We start from the raw sequence: 20,307 nt of genomic DNA, 5'->3' as shown, positions 1-20,307 counted from the left end.
ACAGGCAGAGGACCCCCGTCAGGCACCCCCAGACGCCAGGGTGCTTCCCCATAGGAAACACCATCTCTGGGGAACCTGCCAGCAGCATGCGCCCCCACCCCAGCCTGTTTCGCCCAATTCGGGTTCCCCCCCCGGCGGGGGGCTCGGTGGGTCATGCCCGTGAGAAACGCCACACAGCAGACAGAGAGAAACCGAAGACCCGCAGCACCGGGCGCCTCATCCTCAGAGGCAGCAGAAGCCCACTGCGAGCTCGGCCTCCTGCCAGGCTGCCCCGGTGGTGCCCATGCAAGCCAGCCCCGCTGCACCATGCTGGAGATGTGCCCTGAGCTGCGCTCGTCTCTGTAGCCAGAAAACCCACACCCCTTCTCTCAAGAGTGAGAAACAAAAAGCTCCCCCAGACTTGCCTTGTTTGCTCCATGGCGACTCCGAATTTATCAAGAGAGAAATCAGGCCCTCTGATCGCCTTTTTGCAGCCAGAATGGCGACACAGTTTCTATTCAAATACCCCAGACCACATCCAGAAAGCTTTCTTTTTGAAAGATATCTTATTACTACTGTTAAGGCTTGGGTCTGTCTAGGTTTTCATGTCACCCCACGGCTCACTGCTGGCAGCCCCACTGAAGCTCAGCAGTGTGAGCCTGGTCAGTACCTGGATGGGAGACTCCTGGGAAAGCTGAGGCTGCTGCTGGAAGAGGTGTTAGTGGGGCCAGCAGGGGGCGCTCACCCTGCGGTCTGTGTGGGTCCTAATGCCCCAGTATAGTGACGGGGACACTATACTGTAAAAAAGGCACCGTCCTTCAGATGAGATGTAAAACTGAGGTCCCAACTCTCTGTGGTCATTAAAAATCCCAGGGTGTCTCTCGAGAAGAGTAGGGGTGTTACCCCAGTGTCCTGGCCAAATTTCCCCCTGGCCTTTACCAGTCATGGCCTCCTAATAACCCCCATCTCTGAACTGGCTTCCTCACTCTGCTCTCCTCCCCACTGAGAGCTGGTGTGTGTGAGAGGACTGGAGCATCATCCAGGTGGGGCTGCATACTGGTGGGGGTGGAGGGGATCCCCATGACCTATAAAGAGCTCTGAGTGGAGGGTCCAGAAAATGCGCTCCATAAGTGTTAGCAATGATTATTATCATATCAATTCACTCCAGATCCCAGCTAAAAACAGTTGGTTTAAGGCATCAAACTTCAATCTCCTGCTGCAGACCCAGTATTTACAGGACAGGAGGAAACTGACAGAGGAGACCATCTCCAGCTTGACGTCTTCCCTGTTGTAGCAGGAGAGCCACACTGATCAGCAGCGATATCCCCGAGGGTCACCGTCGTGCAAGAAGCATCTACAGTAACCTCTCCGATGTGTAAGGATCTGTTTGTTTTGCATGCTAGGACTTGTAGCCCCGGGCTGCCTTCCGGGGCATTAACTCCATCAGGTGGTGCAGCAGGGTCTCCGGCAGGCAGGCAGCTCGCCTCTGATCACCGTGCTCAGGAACCCCTCCCCACCGAGGGCTGGCCCGTTTCTCTGCACCTACCCCAGCACACCCCCAGCCACGCGGGCCGGAGAGCAACTGGTGGGGGTGGAGGGGATCCCCAGTACCTGTGAAGCGCTTTGAGTGGAGTGTCCAGAAAAGTGCTCTGTAAGTGTAAGGGGTTATTATCATTATAATTTGCGTCATGTCATTCTGGCAACTCCCTGGGTCCTGTGTGGAGACTGAAGCAGGGAATGTGTGTGCTGTTTCGGGGCGGGGGGGGGGTGGGGGTGGGCGAGATGTTTCCTGGCGTATTTGAGCACACTCCAGCTCGTCTTCAGCGCGAAAGCGTGGAGGCCGAAACACGACGACGAGCGGTATCCGACCAGTCCAGGCCCAGCTGTGTGGGACAGTGGGACAAAGACAGTGTGTGTGTGTGTGGGAGGGGTGGAGAAGCACGGCGACAGAAATAAACTTTTATTCCGCAGATGAGCTCCTGGAAATCCGTGGAAACTGGAGAGTTCCAGCAAACTCCTGCACTCCAGAGCACCCCCTCCCCCCCCACACACACCCCTCTCTCCACCCTGTGCCCAAAATAGAACACAGCCCTCCTGGCCTGGGCAGCCCTGCAGCTCCACTAACCACAGGGGGCGTCTCCCTGAGCTTCCAGCAGCAGCTGGCCCTTAATTGCAGGGCACAGAGAAAGGATCTGCCAGTCAAGAGCTATATATACACGACCCACTCCTTTATTTGACTGGCATACACAGTCCCACCTCGAACCTGGATAATTATGTTTCCTCTCGCTCTCCAGTTATCCCGCTGGCTGATTCCAGGTTAGCGCTGTCCCTCACGGTGGGGTTTAGAAGCCTAATCTGTAATTACATCACAGCGGAGGCACATCTGCACCTCAAGCAGTGCCACACACTCTGCCCTGTGTGCACCCTCTTCATCACAGCCTGCTTAGTTAGTTCGGAGATGAAGGACAGAGCTTGTCAGGGACACAGGCCATCACACAAGCTGGAAAAAAACAGAGCCTTTTTGCACGATAAACATTCCCAGAAAGCGAGAAAGAACTTCATCTAGAGCGCTCTGGAGGCAAGCGGGTTAAAGCTCTGTAGGCAGGGCACACCTCGCGTTAAATGAAAGCTCTGGCGCGGCAGGTTTGAAACGCAGGGCCTGTCACTCTGAAGCCTTGCCTCCGAGTTGCAGAGTTGGGGTGGGCGCAGTCTCTAGTTGGTGGTGAGTGATCGGTGCCTGGCAGACGGCCCAGGTGGCACTGCTGCACAGCCCCGCCTGCCTCTGGGACCGTGCGCCCTCTCATTGCCCATCTGGAAGCCATTGTGGGACCCCCCTCCCCCTCCCCCAAAACCCACAGCTGCCCAACCAAAGGACTCCCCCGGCGCCCCCTGTTTTTAACCTGTCCTAAATTTAAAGTCATCAGGAAACACATTTAGCAGGAGGGAGACAAGAGGAGGAACCCTCACATCTGGCCCGTGACTGCTCTGCAGCGACACCTAGTGGGTGGGAACAGGAACGGCAACAATTTTTTATTTTATTTTCCGTTTCTGGAGTTTCCCCTTTGTTTTTGGTCAATCTTTTTAAAGTCCTTTTTTTTTATTGTTGCTGTGTTGTCGGTCAAAATGTTGTGCGTGCTCGACGGCAGAAACTGCACAGAAATTGGGCAGAAAATGCCCCAAAAAGCACATGGAATCGAACACCCAAATTGGAACCACATGAAAGCCTCCAGCCCAGGTGAGGTTCAGCTCCGAGTCCACGTGCCCCTGTCACGCACCCCAGCACAGGACGGTGATAGGGTTTTGCTTTTTTATAATCACGTTATTTTTATTTCTTTTAAACCCGTGCCTCTCCTGGCCAAGTGTGAGTGAGAGAAAAAACATGTTTTTATCCTCTGTTTTTCCGTCTCACCTCCAAAAGCACGAGAAACAATTAAAGGTGCAAATGGAAAAGCTTCCTGAGAGGCAGGTGTTTTTGTTCCAGCTGAAACACATGGGCTGAGAAACACATGGGCACGCGCCTCATTTAGAGGCAAGGCGTGCAGCTGCCTGCTATTGAAAAGCGCTTTCATCGACTTGAATAGGAGGAAATTGAAAAAACACACACACACACACACAAGATGTGTGGGTGTGTGTTCATGAGTGTGTGTGGGGAGTTGCATTACTTTCCAACTGTGCAGACACCTGCCCCTAACTTTACACGAAGACTTCAGAAAGAAAGCTGCAGTTTTCATAGCCATGAGGTGTTTACACCGTGACCGTTCAAGATGGCCGTCCTGAGTCTGGGGGCTCTCTGGGTTGTTTTTCAGAGCTGTTCTGTGGCTCCTTTCTTTCTGTACCCCACGGCACTTTGCCAGGCACGTGAGGTCCCCCAGTCCCCTTTTCCCTCTGTCCCAAAATGGAGGGCACTGCCGCGTCCACACGAAGCAGGTGAGAGGTGTTTCAAGCCTGCAGGCAGATGACATCAGACCAGTACCATTCCGATGTGATGACATCAGACCAGTACCATTTTAGTGTGATAAAATCAGAGCAGTAACCATTCCAGCATGATGACATCAGACCAGAACCATTCCAATGTGATGACATTAGACCAATACTATTTTTGCGTGATGACATCAGACCAGAACCATTTCGATGTGATGACATCAGAGCAGTACCATTTTAGTGTGATCACATCAGAGCAGTAACCATTCTAGCATGAAGACATCAGACCAATACTATTTTAGCGTGATGACATCAGATCAGAACCATTCTGGTGTGATGACATCAGACCAGTACCCTTTTAGTGTGATGACATCAGACCGGAACCATTTTAGTGTCACTCCAAAGTCTCGCTGACATCAGAGCAGTAACCATTGCAGCGTGATGACATTCCAACATGACGACGTCAGACCATGCCTCAACAGCCTGTGCTGTACCGTACCGTACCCTGGAGCGAAACTTCAGAAACTGCGCCCTCTTCTTCCAAATCTGCGGAGCAACCATCAGAGAGTGAGAGGAGCAGACAGCACCCCCGGCCCGAGAGGCAGACAGCAGATCCCATGGCAGAGCAGTCCGAGCCACTTCGGCTTTTACCAGCTACCGCCTCTCGTCTAACCCAGCACCAGGTGCGGAACATTTCGGAAAACAGAGCATCTTTCTCAGTCCGGTTTGCTGAGGGACTTGCAACACCTGAGGTGCTGGAACAGAGGATATGGCTGCCAAGGAACTTGATCTGTTTCTCCACAGGCTGGTAGTGTCATTTCCCCACAGTGGGACTGACCCATTTTATGACACCAGTTTCAGAGAAGATAAAAAGGGAACTGTCAGCAGTCCGGCTGTGGAAACCAGTCATTTATTAACCAGACCAGAGAGCAGAGTCCTGTCATCTCAAAGTGCAGCAGTCGGACCACAGCGACCGGGAGATCAGAGTGCTCAGCAGGATCTGTACTACTATCTACTGGAAACAACCCCCCCAGGGTGGAAACATCTTGCAGAGTGCATGAAGACAGTGAGAGCGTTCGGTTTTCCTGCCGCACTGCTGCTTCCTGTCTGTAAGCATCGTCTGCCTCTTGCACAAAGTCTGCATGAGGAACCTGTGCTGCTGTGTTTGTGTCTGCTCGGTCTTGTGCCTGGTATTGTACCATTCACACACGTACTGTACAGTCTTGAGGGAAAGGCTGTGCATTTCAATATGGAAGGGCTCTGTGATCAGCCTACACCACCTCACAGCAACAACCCTTCACAGCTGAGTTTGTTTTCATGACCTACATTATTCCCCAGATACACTGGAAGTTGTTCTTTTGTACCTTTTTCCAAAGAGGAAGAGCAGGCTTCCAAGCAAAGACACAGCTTAATGGACTCCCTCATCTCTAAGCCACTATTGCGGCTATTGCCACTATTAAGTATTAAGTAAGGACTCTCAAGTAGCTCCTTTAGGGACTGCCGTCTCCTGGTTCACCTGAGCTTTTAGGTACGTAGTTGATCTAATTAATTAGCTGAATAACTGTAACACTTGGAGCTCTGAGATTTACAGGTAATTGCACGTTCCATTAAGTAAATGTCCTGTAATCAACTGTAAAAGATCTTAAGACAAATCTTATATACAAGTCTAATTTAAAAACTAGCTAGGCTAACTGTTTAATTGACTTCTCAGTATAAGAGAAGACCTAACACACATGAGGCCGTCCAGGAACTTTAGCCTGCATTAATGTGAGCAGCTCTCCTCTAACACACCCATGATGCACCAGTTCTCTCAGAGGAAGCATAGTGATGGAGCTGAGACGCTCACTTCACTGCTGTGGAGGGGAGCCCACCTGCAGCTGGAGTCTTTAATCAGCGAAACGAACAGGAAAACACCCATTTCTCCCACAGGCTGGAGTCTGAAGCCCCCCCCCACCCCCACCCCCCAAAGAATTCCTTCTCCAGCAGTACAGACCACTGCACAGACGAAAAGACAAATTGTACTCAGGACAGACATCACAGGAAACTCGACACATGTTGTTAAGCCACACAAGACACTGGACAAATTAAAGAGCCGAGCAGCACCCATGCAATTAACGAACCTGGCAGTTCTTTACAGTACTGGGGAAATCGGATGCGAGGACATTTTCTCTTCAGCTGTGTGCACTTTAAACAGCCCGCAACACGTGTGGCCTGATCTCCAGCACCGTGGCCCCTCTCCTGAAGAGGACGTGCTCACACACGAGCGCAACACGTGGAGGAGGGGGGGTCAGGCCGGGCAGGAGCTGAACAGCACGCACGCGTACAGGCCCAGGCTCACCCTCCATGGACTCTCACCTGTCATCTGCTGAACCACCACCCATCTCCTGAAGCAATCCCCAGCCTTTCCCTCTCCTCCCTCACACACTGGCTCAATCCCCAGTCGTTCCCTCTCCTCCCTCACACACTGGCTCAATCCCCAGTCGTTTCCTCTCCTCCCTCACACACTGGATCAATCCCCAGCCTTTCCCTCTCCTCCCTCACACACCGGATCAATCCCCAGTCGTTTCCTCTCCTCCCTCACACACCGGATCAATCCCCAGTCGTTCCCTCTCCTCCCTCACACACTGGATCAATCCCCAGCCTTTCCCTCTCCTCCCTCACACACCGGATCAATCCCCAGTCGTTTCCTCTCCTCCCTCACACACCGGATCAATCCCCAGTCGTTCCCTCTCCTCCCTCACACACCGGATCAATCCCCAGTCGTTCCCTCTCCTCCCTCACACACTGGCTCAATCCCCAGTCGTTTCCTCTCCTCCCTCACACACCGGATCAATCCCCAGTCGTTTCCTCTCCTCCCTCACACACCGGATCAATCCCCAGTCGTTCCCTCTCCTCCCTCACACACCGGATCAATCCCCAGTCGTTCCCTCTCCTCCCTCACACACTGGCTCAATCCCCAGTCGTTCCCTCTCCTCCCTCACACACCGGATCAATCCCCAGCCTTTCCCTCTCCTTCCTCACACACTGGCTCAATCCCCAGCCTTTCCCTCTCCTTCCTCACACACCGGATCAATCCCCAGTCGTTTCCTCTCCTCCCTCACACACTGGATCAATCCCCAGTCGTTCCCTCTCCTCCCTCACACACCGGATCAATCCCCAGTCGTTCCCTCTCCTCCCTCACACACCGGATCAATCCCCAGTCGTTCCCTCTCCTCCCTCACACACTGGCTCAATCCCCAGTCGTTCCCTCTCCTCCCTCACACACTGGCTCAATCCCCAGTCGTTTCCTCTCCTCCCTCACACACTGGATCAATCCCCAGTCGTTCCCTCTCCTCCCTCACACACTGGATCAATCCCCAGCCTTTCCCTCTCCTCCCTCACACACCGGATCAATCCCCAGTCGTTTCCTCTCCTCCCTCACACACCGGATCAATCCCCAGCCTTTCCCTCTCCTCCCTCACACACTGGCTCAATCCCCAGTCGTTTCCTCTCCTCCCTCACACACTGGCTCAATCCCCAGTCGTTTCCTCTCCTCCCTCACACACTGGCTCAATCCCCAGTCGTTTCCTCTCCTCCCTCACACACTGGATCAATCCCCAGTCGTTCCCTCTCCTTCCTCACACACCGGATCAATCCCCAGCCTTTCCCTCTCCTCCCTCACACACTGGCTCAATCCCCAGTCGTTTCCTCTCCTCCCTCACACACTGGCTCAATCCCCAGTCGTTTCCTCTCCTCCCTCACACACTGGATCAATCCCCAGTCGTTCCCTCTCCTCCCTCACACACCGGATCAATCCCCAGCCTTTCCCTCTCCTCCCTCACACACCGGATCAATCCCCAGTCGTTCCCTCTCCTTCCTCACACACCGGATCAATCCCCAGCCTTTCCCTCTCCTCCCTCACACACTGGCTCAATCCCCAGTCGTTTCCTCTCCTCCCTCACACACTGGCTCAATCCCCAGTCGTTCCCTCTCCTCCCTCACACACTGGATCAATCCCCAGTCGTTCCCTCTCCTCCCTCACACACCGGATCAATCCCCAGTCGTTCCCTCTCCTCCCTCACACACTGGATCAATCCCCAGTCGTTCCCTCTCCTCCCTCACACACTGGCTCAATCCCCAGCCTTTCCCTCTCCTCCCTCACACACTGGCTCAATCCCCAGTCGTTCCCTCTCCTCCCTCACACACTGGCTCAATCCCCAGTCGTTTCCTCTCCTCCCTCACACACTGGATCAATCCCCAGTCGTTCCCTCTCCTCCCTCACACACTGGATCAATCCCCAGTCGTTCCCTCTCCTCCCTCACACACTGGCTCAATCCCCAGTCGTTTTCTCACTTCCCTCACATACCGGCTCAATCCCCAGTCGTTTCCTCTCCTCCCTCACACACCAGATCAATCCCCAGTCGTTCCCTCTCCTCCCTCACACACCGGATCAATCCCCAGCCTTTCCCTCTCCTTCCTCACACACCGGATCAATCCCCAGTCGTTCCCTCTCCTCCCTCACACACCGGATCAATCCCCAGTCGTTTCCTCTCCTCCCTCACACACCGGATCAATCCCCAGCCTTTCCCTCTCCTTCCTCACACACTGGATCAATCCCCAGCCTTTCCCTCTCCTTCCTCACACACTGGATCAATCCCCAGTCGTTTCCTCTCCTCCCTCACACACCGGATCAATCCCCAGCCTTTCCCTCTCCTTCCTCACACACTGGATCAATCCCCAGCCTTTCCCTCTCCTTCCTCACACACTGGATCAATCCCCAGCCTTTCCCTCTCCTTCCTCACACACTGGATCAATCCCCAGTCGTTCCCTCTCCTCCCTCACACACCGGATCAATCCCCAGTCGTTCCCTCTCCTCCCTCACACACCGGATCAATCCCCAGTCGTTCCCTCTCCTCCCTCACACACTGGCTCAATCCCCAGTCGTTCCCTCTCCTTCCTCACACACCGGATCAATCCCCAGTCGTTTCCTCTCCTCCCTCACACACCGGATCAATCCCCAGCCTTTCCCTCTCCTTCCTCACACACTGGATCAATCCCCAGTCGTTTCCTCTCCTCCCTCACACACTGGATCAATCCCCAGTCGTTCCCTCTCCTCCCTCACACACTGGATCAATCCCCAGTCGTTTCCTCTCCTCCCTCACACACTGGATCAATCCCCAGTCGTTCCCTCTCCTCCCTCACACACTGGCTCAATCCCCAGTCGTTCCCTCTCCTCCCTCACACACTGGCTCAATCCCCAGTCGTTCCCTCTCCTTCCTCACACACTGGCTCAATCCCCAGTCGTTCCCTCTCCTCCCTCACACACTGGCTCAATCCCCAGTCGTTTCCTCTCCTCCCTCACACACTGGATCAATCCCCAGTCGTTCCCTCTCCTCCCTCACACACCGGATCAATCCCCAGCCTTTCCCTCTCCTCCCTCACACACTGGATCAATCCCCAGTCGTTTCCTCTCCTCCCTCACACACTGGATCAATCCCCAGTCGTTCCCTCTCCTCCCTCACACACCGGATCAATCCCCAGCCTTTCCCTCTCCTCCCTCACACACCGGATCAATCCCCAGTCGTTTCCTCTCCTCCCTCACACACCGGCTCAATCCCCAGTCGTTCCCTCTCCTCCCTCACACACTGGCTCAATCCCCAGTCGTTCCCTCTCCTTCCTCACACACTGGCTCAATCCCCAGTCGTTTCCTCTCCTCCCTCACACACTGGATCAATCCCCAGCCTTTCCCTCTCCTCCCTCACACACTGGCTCAATCCCCAGTCGTTTCCTCTCCTCCCTCACACACCGGATCAATCCCCAGCCTTTCCCTCTCCTCCCTCACACACTGGCTCAATCCCCAGTCGTTTCCTCTCCTCCCTCACACACTGGATCAATCCCCAGTCGTTCCCTCTCCTCCCTCACACACCGGATCAATCCCCAGCCTTTCCCTCTCCTCCCTCACACAACGCTTTTAATTTTTAGGTCCATATACAGAAAGGACTGTAAGTTCCCATGTGAAATGTAATTATTGTGATAGAGATTTTTAGGAATTACTTGAATTAGCAGGTCATCTCCATGCCAGACCCAGAATTAGCAGTGTCTGCAGTAGGGACCCGAACCCACAACCCGCCACGCACGAGTCCAGAGACCCACTATGCTTTGCAGCCCCAGTTCATAATTCGTTCTGTAAACAGTGTCGGATCAGGGCACTCGACCAATGGCCTGATAACGGGAGGAATGAGAGAGAGATGGAGGGAGACACTCCCGTTATCCCAGCTCTCCCGAAGGAGTGCAGACAAGATTACGGACACACGTCCTGGAGGGGGAGGAGTCTGGGCATCGGCTCCGCCCACACTCCCCAGCACACTAGTCACCAAAGCCAAGAAGGACACTGCAACATCAAGCCATCAGCACACACACAAACACACGTCCCGCTGGTGCAGGGGCGGTGACGAGCGTTAACACACAGACCACGGGACGAGATCGAAGACGAGAGCACGCACGCGGACACACAGGAGTATGCACAGCAGCCCCTTACCCCTGGCAGGCTGGAGAGGAGGCAGGCCGACTCGGTGGCGCTTAAGCTCTACAGGGTTAATCGTGGAGAGGCAGGGGAGAGAGAGACAGGGGGGTTAGCACGGGGGGGGACCAGTTCGGTGGCAGCTCGGAGGAGTTAAACCACGATGCCTCGTGCGTGACACACACACACACAAAAAAGCTTTATTATTGCACAAGATCGGCAGAAGAAAATGAAATAGCAGCTCGATTGCACAGGGGCCGATGAGTGTTCAGAGCAGGAGGCACTGAAGGGAGACACCCATCACAGCGTAAAACCCCCAGTTTCCCCACTGATGGAGTTCAAGGAAGCTCATCTTTTTCTTGAAACACCATTGGAGAAAAAACAGGACACCCCTGCAAATTCAATAGATCGCCCTAAATCTTGGCAACACCTGTGAACCAATTAACTTGAGTGAGCCAGCAGGGCTGGTAAGGACCTCCTGTCCTTGTGCACAGACATCCGTGCAGCTTCTTATCCTACCTAGCTTCTCTGGCATGGATTTAGAAAGAGTCTGGGCTGTCTTATTGACTGACTTGCTGACCATGTACATCTGAAGTCTTATAGTCTGCTGACCTCTGGAAAGCACATTATGAATTAATATCATACTGTAAATGAATGCTAGCTTCAAGGCAGTGCATCACAGATCAATGTCACTACTGAAATCTGACCGCAATGCAGACGATATAGAAATATCACTTTGTCAGAATTATAACAGCAATTCAGAACTTGAAAGACTAATATCACTGCAGAACTACAACTACACTACATTACAGCCGATATCACTATACGATATAAAAAAGCAGGCAATACATTATAGAAATATCACCACTGAAAAGTACAGTGCCTTACAGACCAATAAAATAAAAGTACAATATCAGCTAATGTCATTGCTAAATATCAGCTGGAATCTTTTGATTCAGCCAGAATGGCAATCTAATAATTTGATAATTGATCATTTGATAATTGATCAATTCTTGCTTATGGCCAGACTGTGATCATCTGCCCATCCCACAGTGAGAGCATTCAAAGGGCAGTTCTCCCTCAGTCAGGCCCAGAGACTGCTTGCTGTAAAAGCCTATTACTGGGAGTCTAAACCCTACAAGCAACCAGCAAATTTACTCTACTAGTGTTCGGTTAATTGATATCAGATAAGCACCACAATCTAAACCAAAACAACCAGAACAGAGCCTTAATAGATCATAGTCAAACTTTTGGTTTAGAGCACTGTCCTCACTGTGCAACAAACCTACTTTAAAGTCCCTTAGTTTGAAAACACTACGAGCTACCCTCAGGCAGGGCTGTGTCTGTGTACTCTGTGCGCTGTAGAGTCCCAGCCTGGGAGGGACAGGAGAGGCTGCACAGCCAGCAGTCATATCGCCCTGCAGCTCCCAGCTGGCAGCCCCCTGGAGCTCAGCAGTGTGAGCCTGGTCAGTACCTGGGAAAGCTGAGGCTGCTGCTGGAAGAGGTGTTAGTGGGGCCAGTAGGGGGCGCTCACTCTGCAGTCTGTGTGGGTCCTAATGCCCCAGTATGGTGACGGGGACACTGTACTGTAAACAGGCGCCGTCCTTCAGATGAAATGTAAAACTGAGGTCCTGACTCTCTGTGGTCATTAAAAATCCCAGGGCGTCTCTCAAAAGAGTAGGGGTGTAACCCCTGGCCAAATTTCCCCCTGGCCTTTACCAATCATGGCCTCCTAATAACCCCCATCTATGAACTGGCTTCATCACTCTGCTCTCCTCCCCACTGAGAGCTGGTGTGTGTGAGAGGACTGGAGCATCATCCAGGTGGGGCTGCACACTGGGGGGGTGGAGGGGATCCCCATGACCTGTAAAGAGCTCCGAGTGGAGGGTCCCAGAAAAGCGCTAAATGTAAGGAATTAATATTATGATGATGATGATGATGATAATTCCAGAAAGGCCAGTCTCTTCCCCAGCTCCTGCCTCCTTTGCCACTGCTGTGTAGCGCTCAGCCGAGCTGCTGACAGAGCAGGCAGGCGCTGTAGTCGCTGTGCAGATGGAGGGAGGGGGTGTGGGAGAGGAGGGTGGAGGACAGGAAGTGCTGACAGCGACCGGCGCTGAGGGCACGGGAGGGGGAGAGGAAGTGACTCATAAGCACCCGGCGGCTCTCGGCCCTGACCACGGGCACCAGTGGGCGCGGGGGAGGGGGGGTAGGTACTGTGACAGCCCAGAATTGAATTCATCTCGAGCACCACTTCTTCCTGACCTTGTTTTTGCAGTTGAAGAATCAGCTCGATGTTTCAAGAATTGGTACGTCTGGAAAAATGTATTGACGCTCACTGAATCACTTCATGTCATAGATACCCTACCTTCCTTTAAAGAGATGTTGTTTTTGCTCCTACACACTCATGCTTGTGGCCCACGAACAACAAAGCATTTTGCAAGATGCTGTAGATCATAAGGCTAAAACATTTTAGTTAAGTTAATACCACACTATACCTAATACATCACATAAGATGTCTTTATAATATAACAAATTCTGGTCCAGATTCACTTAAAACCCCAGCCTGTTCTCCAAGCTCAATTTTCAAATACATGATGGCCCGAAGTGTCTACCGTCGACTGTTTGTAAGGGCCAGTGCTGAGATTTCACTTGGGACTGAGTTTGTCCACGGCGGTTTGATCTTCTGCACTTCAGAGCATGGGTCAAGGTCTGAGCTGAACAAGACTACATTTCCCAGCACTCCCTCCTCCGACCCTGTGCTGGGTGTTGTTGAAGTGGCTCAATGACTCTTTTTTTAAGAATTGACACGTCTGGGAAAATGCATTGACAAAAGCGGAATGACTTCAGGTAAAAAAAAACACACCAAGAATGTAATTGCAAAACTCCTCATGAAAATAATGCATTTCTGAAATTTCACAACAGGAAGCCGGTTCACCTGGAAAAGGAATGGAACAGGACTGCAGTCAGTGTGCTGCTCGTTTCCTACCTCTGGAATTCCCGGGAGCTGGGAGTCCTTGGTGGAGGTGGAGATGACACTGTGACCATTGTTGTCTTCCCCTGCAAGAGAGACACAGCCAGTTAGAACACACACACACACAACCGCCCGACACATCTGGGACCCGGCTCATTATCTTCATCTTTTTATCATCACATAGCTTCCTGAGAGCTGGCGACTGCTTCCTGTACAGCTCAGCTCTGCTGCCTGAATTTCAACCCTGCATCGGTGTTCTGAGTCACGGCAACTGTGTTTGCTGTAAAAGGGCAGCCCGAGAGGAAAAACAAATCTCTGTCACGGAGATGAGAAAACAGATTGAAACAAACCCTGCGTCCCAAAGTCCCCCTTCTGTCGAGAGCCGTGCTAGAGGAAAACCCATCTTCTATACAGAGAAGTTTACGATCCTGGGCCATTGAAGGCTCCTGACAAGACTCGGGCCTCCTGCTCATCTCCGTGTCCAGCTGAGATACTTGTGTGGGCAGCCCCGGAGGCAACTGGCCACGCTTTCACGGAAGAGAATTCCTTCCTGCTGAGTCAGTACTTCCTAACAAGTGGCAAAGCAAAGCATGGATACACTGGGAATGCATTCGCCTCCGGCCTCCCAGATTTGTTAGAGTCGTGCTGTGCAGCATCCTCTACCAGTGCGGCTGGGAAGTGAACAGCTGCCTCAGAGGGCACTCAGCTGTGATTCCATCACCATCGCCAGGCTGTCTGCTAGGAAGCGGCAGGTCGAGTCCGACTTTTCTCTCCATCATCAGCAGAGTGGAGCTGCTGATGGAGGCAGTGTCTTCACCAGACCTAAACAGCGGCAGGTCCCAGAGGGCTGGGCTCTGGACAGGAGGGTTGCAAGTTCGAATCCCAGCTGGCCTGCTGCTGTGACACCCTTGAGCAGGGAACGTCGCTCAGACTGTTCTCATTAACACACAGCGGTGTCAGTGGGCCTCCAGGTTAGCACTGCCAACAAGACTCGGTTTTCAATGGACTCCTCTTGCTTCAAATAAGAAATACAAACAAAATAGCCTTAAATTGTGTTTCAAAACTAAGCCACTGGCACACCCAAAGTGCAGTGATTGAATTCCCCCACTGTCGGTGAAATATTACACTTGTTCCCGGTTTCAGTTCCACTCAGACAGGAGTGAAGATTTCCAGACATATGAAATGTTTAATGCAGTAAAATATGAGCAACGTATACTTTGGGGATTATCTTCAGTACTCTGTACTTAGTTGGCATTCATGCTTCCAAGCAGGAGACAACTGTCGGCTTTCAAGCTCAAATTAAATCAAAACTGACGTCGGCACAAGGGCTATATTTAGCACCGACAGGGAGAGAGCTGCACAGCTGAATTCCCAGTGGGTTCGGAATGACACAAGACGCTTGTGCTGGCCGGGACGGTTTAGCAGAACCAGTCACATCTTAGGATCTCGCAATCTTTCTCCCTGCCGACTTCTGCGGTTCAAGCATGGCAGGCAGCAACAGCTAGTTCTCGGGTAAAGCTGATTTGGAGGAGAAATTCAGAGCCAGCCTAAAACGCCCGCTAATCGTGTTGCCTTATGTCTTTGCAGGATTGAAACCAAGGGCCACAGGGGGCTGAATTCTTCAATATTATTGGCTTTCATATTTCCAAAGCACTTTTAATAATAGTAATAATAACAACATCACTTTATTAACCCTTTACCATTTCTTGCATTAGGAATTATCTTTTCACAGAACCCAGCTTGCTCTCCATGAGACACACGGACAGGGAGAGGACCTGGGGTCAGAGCGCAGGGTCAGCCATTTTACAGCACCCCTGGAGCAGTTGGGGTGAAGGGCCTTGCTCAGGGGCCAAACAGAGTAGGATTCCTCTGCCAGCTGTGAGATTTGAACTGGCAACCTCCCAGCCACAGGCACAGATCCTGAGCCACAGAGCCACTGCTCCGCCCTGTAGTCAACCATAGTTCCACAAACAAACACTGTAAAGCAGATGAAAAAGAAAAGCTCTCCGCTGTTGGAGGAACAGACGTGGACGAGCCAGAGCAAGTGGTCACAGAAAAATGAAGAAGCAGCTATCGGGCTGGCAGGAGAGACAACAAACCCTAAAGCTCCACATGTAAGCACGGACCCCATTTCCCAAACCTGCCACACCAGGACCCGGGACAGAGGCTGAATCCGGGACTGTAATATTCCCGATGCCGCAGACAAGACAGAGCCTTTTCGAGACACACGGTAACCAGCAGGATGCGATGTGGGGGGGGCAGATAAAGGCAACACACACGGGCGCGCGCCAGCACACGCACGCACACACCGAACGGGCGGGCGACGGGGACAGAGAGACGGCACCGCGCGGGCCCCCCGGGGGGCGCCGACAGCGAAGGCAGCACGAGGGGAAGTCGGGAGCAGGAAGTGGGCAGACGCCAACCACAACAACTACAGGGGGGACGGAGAGAGAGGGCCTGGACGCCACAGACAACGGGTACCTGGCAGCAGGGTCATCCGGAATCCCGTCAGCGTGATTATCCCATCTTCAGGAGAGAAAAGTGCAAGGGGTTAGAGAGGGGTGAGGAGGAGGTCGTTTCATGAAAGGTGCCAGGGTGTCGGTTCCAACAACATGGCCTTGTGTGCAGAAGGGCATAAGACAGGGGAACTATGGGAGGAGGCCACTCAGCCCACCTTGAGCTTTCCGTACTAGGTGGCTCACTGAGCCATGGTTCTCATCCAGCCGCCCCCTTGAAAGACGCTTCGGCAGCTGTTCCAGACCCCCACCACCCTTGGTGTAAAGAGAGAGCTTGTTGCGGCGGCTTGTGCGCGCCCCAGTTCTTCAGTTTCTTCCCTGTGGTAGGACACCTCTCGGAAGTCAGAAGTCTTCTGTCTACATCGCGTACATGTAGAAGGAGGCTGAGGTGCTACTCGAACCCATTACTCAATGCCCTTATGGTTTCTTCCACAGCTCTTTGTGTGCTCTGATACTCTACCTTTTTTTTAGGAGGGTTTGCTTTTGCTCGTGGTCCATAAACAACAAAGCATTTTGCAAGATTCTGTGGATCATAAGGTTAAAACTTGAAGTAAAAACCACACTATACATAAAACATTGCATACGACGTTATTATAATATAACAAATTAGGGTGCAGATTCACTTAAAACCCCAGCCTGCTCTCCAAGCTCAATTTTCAAGTACATGATGGCCCGAAGTTTCTACAGGCGGCTGTTTGTAAGGGCCAGTGCTGAGATTTCACTTGGGACTGAGTTTGGCAACCGATGGTTTGATCATCTGCACTTCAAAGTGTAAGTCACAGTTTGAGCTGAACAAGACTACATTTCCCAGAATTCCACTGGCAGCCGACTGAACAGTGGCACTGCACATGGATTCCAGATGGATCTACAGTACCCCGCCCAGCTGCATCCTTCCCACTGCAGCTTGGATCAAAACCTCATTTCTGGGGCGCTCACTGCGATACAGACACAGTAGTGCAGGGTCTGCACTGCAATGAGTGCAGAGCCTCTCTCTCTCCCTTTCTGCATAGACACAACTCCCAATCCTGTGCTGCATTCCAGGAATTAAGAAAGAAGAACTGTTTTGCAAGACAACACGTGCATCTCCCAGAGCAGGAAAGCTGGCCCCCTGCCCCGTGAGGCTCTCTGTAGCAGAGTGACTCGGCAGACAGCGAAGACAAGAACCGGCTTTGTCCCAGACAGCAAACAGCTGATTTCAGAAATAAAAAAGGAAAAGAGCTTGGCTAAACACTTCCCAGCTCCAGACTCCTGGAAGTCACAGACACGGCATGAATTCCAGCACTGAGTCATGCCGTGGTGTCTGAGAGGGCAGGCAGTGCTAGTGCGCAGCTCCGGCATTGAGCTCTTGTTTGTGACCTGCACTGCATGCTGCAGAGCTGCTCATCATGTGCTCTTCTGCACAAGGGGGGGGGTTCACTTCAGGTGCAATTAACTTTATTGGCAGCGAAGTGCATCTGGGAAAGAGAAGACGGCCTGTTCGAGCTCGAGTGGAACAAGGCTGTTAACGCTGATCCTGGCTCCGATTCAGTCGCATGGTGGAAACCAAACTGTAAATTCCCTCTTTTCCACTGCGGACATAAAAGGTCTTGAGCGCAGAGCCTGCCCTGCCCACTCACAGCAGGCATAAACACGGATGAGACTCTTCTTGGCTGTGCCTCAGAGCCACAATCTCTGTGAGGCAGAGAGTGTGTGTTTTGGCTGCGAGCTAAGGTCAGCTGTGCCAAGCACAGAAGCTCCAGCACAGCAAGGCTGAGCTTTATATAAACAGCGGAGAAACAGTACCGGGCTCTTCTTCTGAGACCAGCACACAGCCCACATCAGTCCTCTGAAGAACGTGTCGGGACCAACTGCACGCTATCTGAACAGGTGACCTTGCAGACAGCGAGTGACAACGTTTTACAACACCCTCAAGGTTACATCCCACAGAAGGCCACGAAGCTTTTCTAGCTTGTTTGGTTAATCCGCAGCAGAGTGATCTAAGAATCACATCCAACTGCTTCTTAACAGAATGCAGGGCACCGGCTTCAACAGCCTGGCTGGGGATCTCGTTCCAGACCCCCACCACCCTTGGTGTAAAGAAGTGACCATGTGCAAAGCTATGTCAGCATTGAGAAAAAGCACTAGGATCGACTGGCTACAGCTCTTGCATGTTTGTTTGGTTAATTATCCACAATAATACACATTTACAGCCATTCCTACAACAGCATTTTACTAGAGCAGTCTGGGTGAAGAACTCCTGCTGAAGGACACAACAGCAGATTCTCACCTGGGATTTGAACCCACATCCTTCCAGTTACAAATCCAGGACCCCGAGACCACTGCTCCATGGGGCACCCCTCTGCCACACCCATCTCTCTGAGAAATACCCAATAGTCCCATTTCCCATGATCAGGTACAACAGAGTCTTATGTGCTCCTACTATATACCCAGGGAGTGCCAGGTCTGCTGCTTTTTCCTGCTTTTCTTCAGTTAGGACCATTTGGGCATTTCCAGAACAAATACAGATCCTGGACACTCAGTTCTGGAAGAAACACAAGTCCATAATAGGACCTACTGGTCCTACAGTACCAACATGCTTCACCATCTAGAGGAATTTATTCTAACACACAACCTTTAACCTCATCCTTCCCCTTCTGTCCTGTTGGAACGAGCTGTCGCATTATCCTCCACAGAAAAGAGCTGGATATTGTCAATAACAGTGACAAACACTAACCCCTGAACAGCTCCACTCCGGCCTCCTTTTGCTGATGTTAAACAAAATCATAAGACGGTTACTGGACTTGGTGACTTCAGTTGCTGATTAAAGCTCTGGTTGAAGATAAGCAGAGATAGGCAACATGCCGCCCTCCTTGAAGATATCTGCCACCTGTGACAATGCTGATACTGGCTGCCGCACCCTAGCGGAGCTGTAATTAACTGTTCCGTCAGCATACTTCGGGAAAGTGTGTTGTGCGATGCTGGGCTCCACACATAAATAAAACACTCCAGCGTGCTTTTCAATAATTAATTCTGTCATTGTGCACTGGAACCATCTAGGAACAAAGGCCAGGGATGGCAGATGTGCACAGTGTTCAGACAGCGGCGCTCAGCTCAAGGCCAGGTGAACACACCTGGGTGAACGGAGGAGAGCTCCCTGCTTTTGTTCAGAAGGGCACAGGGCAGGTTACCTACAGTAGGAGAGGAGGCCACTCAGCCCACCTTGACCTTGTCATACTTGGGGGCTCACTGACCCATGGATCTCATCCAGCCTCCCCCTTGAAAGATGCTTCGGCAGCCGTTCCAGACCCCCACCACCCTTCGTGTAAAGAGAGAGCTGATTGCGGCGGCTTGTGCGCGCCCCTGTTCTTCCATTTCTTCCCTGTGGTAGGACACCTCTCGGAAGTCAGAAGTCTTCCGTCTACATTGCGGACATGTAGAAGGAAGCCGAGGTGCTACTTGAACCCGTTACCTCCAGGGCGGCTCGTGAGAGGAGGCCGGCCGGCGGGCGCAGAGGTTCGGGAGGTCCAGGGTGGGACGAGCTGCACTTAACACACGTCCATCTGTATATGAAGCTGTTAAGAGTTGCCAACATTGCTTTCTTCAGCTCTCAAATCCTGGTCCTGAAACTCCACCCTCAGCAGCTGGTCTGTGTCCCAGTCCAGCTTCAGACACACAATCGAACCCCTAACCGACTTAAAATAACAGGATTCATCTGAGCCGTCTGACCTAAACATGTTAGACCTTCCTTTCGTACTACTGCCTTTCGTTTGTAACATAAAAGTCCCAACATGTCAAAGAAAATCCAGTCAGGCAGCTAGCTTCCCATCAGACAACTTGCAAGCTTAATGGAGGCTTCAATTAAGCAATTAAGCTCGGCTGAAATGAAAACCAACAGGACCATGATCGGTGCGTCCTTAACTAATTAATATCATTTTGAAAGGAAACTATTCTTTAAAAAGTTGAACCAAAGTTCCCTGTTTTTATAAGTGCAGAACAAATTAGGTTGACAAGATCGCCCTGCCCTTCCCCGAGGAATTAGAGAGCCGTTATTAGAAAAACAGGAGGTTTATAAAACATCCAGCCCACACAAAAACACACCATGCTTCTCACAGAGTCACAAAGGGCTTCTAGTAGGGCTGTATGAATAGCTCCTTCAACAATAAGAGGAAGTTCATCATTCTCAGCCTGGCAGGATAAGTGCCTTGATTCCTGGGGACTGGTCACAGAGGGACAAGAGATAGAGCAGGTGATCACTTAATCACCGCCTGGCGCAGAATAGTTTGTACCAGACAGCATTTCGCCACTTTTTAATCACCGATCTAAGTATTGACAGTTAATTACAAGTTGCCTTCTCGACGGAAAAAGCAGATCCCAGAAGATGTGTTTTTGGAATGTCATTTTAGTGGCTTCAGTGTAATTCAGAGGAATTATTTCAGCAAAGC

The 20,307-nt window shown here is 51.9% G+C and overlaps 1 protein-coding gene across 9 annotated transcripts in view; it reads right to left on the bottom strand.

Annotated features, from left to right (window-relative positions):
• The window catches only part of ano5a (anoctamin 5a), a 52,729-nt gene that overhangs the window by 24,800 nt on the left and 7,622 nt on the right, over positions 1-20,307 (bottom strand). For 3 of the 9 annotated variants that reach the window (XM_069181419.1, XM_069181420.1, XM_069181426.1), the window contains exons 2-4: positions 15,852-15,896; positions 13,386-13,456; positions 10,418-10,465 (exon numbers count right to left, since the gene is read on the bottom strand). In XM_069181419.1, coding sequence (XP_069037520.1) covers positions 10,418-10,465; positions 13,386-13,456; positions 15,852-15,896 — 164 coding nt within the window. Of the gene's footprint in view, positions 1-4,404; positions 4,447-10,417; positions 10,466-13,385; positions 13,457-15,851; positions 15,897-20,307 lie in introns of all 9 variants that reach the window. The other 6 variants (XM_069181421.1, XM_069181422.1, XM_069181424.1 and 3 more) reach the window with 5 other exon arrangements.

This window comes from Lepisosteus oculatus, chromosome 21, assembly GCF_040954835.1.
Source record: "Lepisosteus oculatus isolate fLepOcu1 chromosome 21, fLepOcu1.hap2, whole genome shotgun sequence".
NCBI classification, from domain to species: Eukaryota; Metazoa; Chordata; class Actinopteri; order Semionotiformes; family Lepisosteidae; genus Lepisosteus; species Lepisosteus oculatus.
The sequence above is the reverse complement of the archived record's forward strand: the minus strand, read 5'-3'. Positions and strand labels throughout refer to the sequence as shown.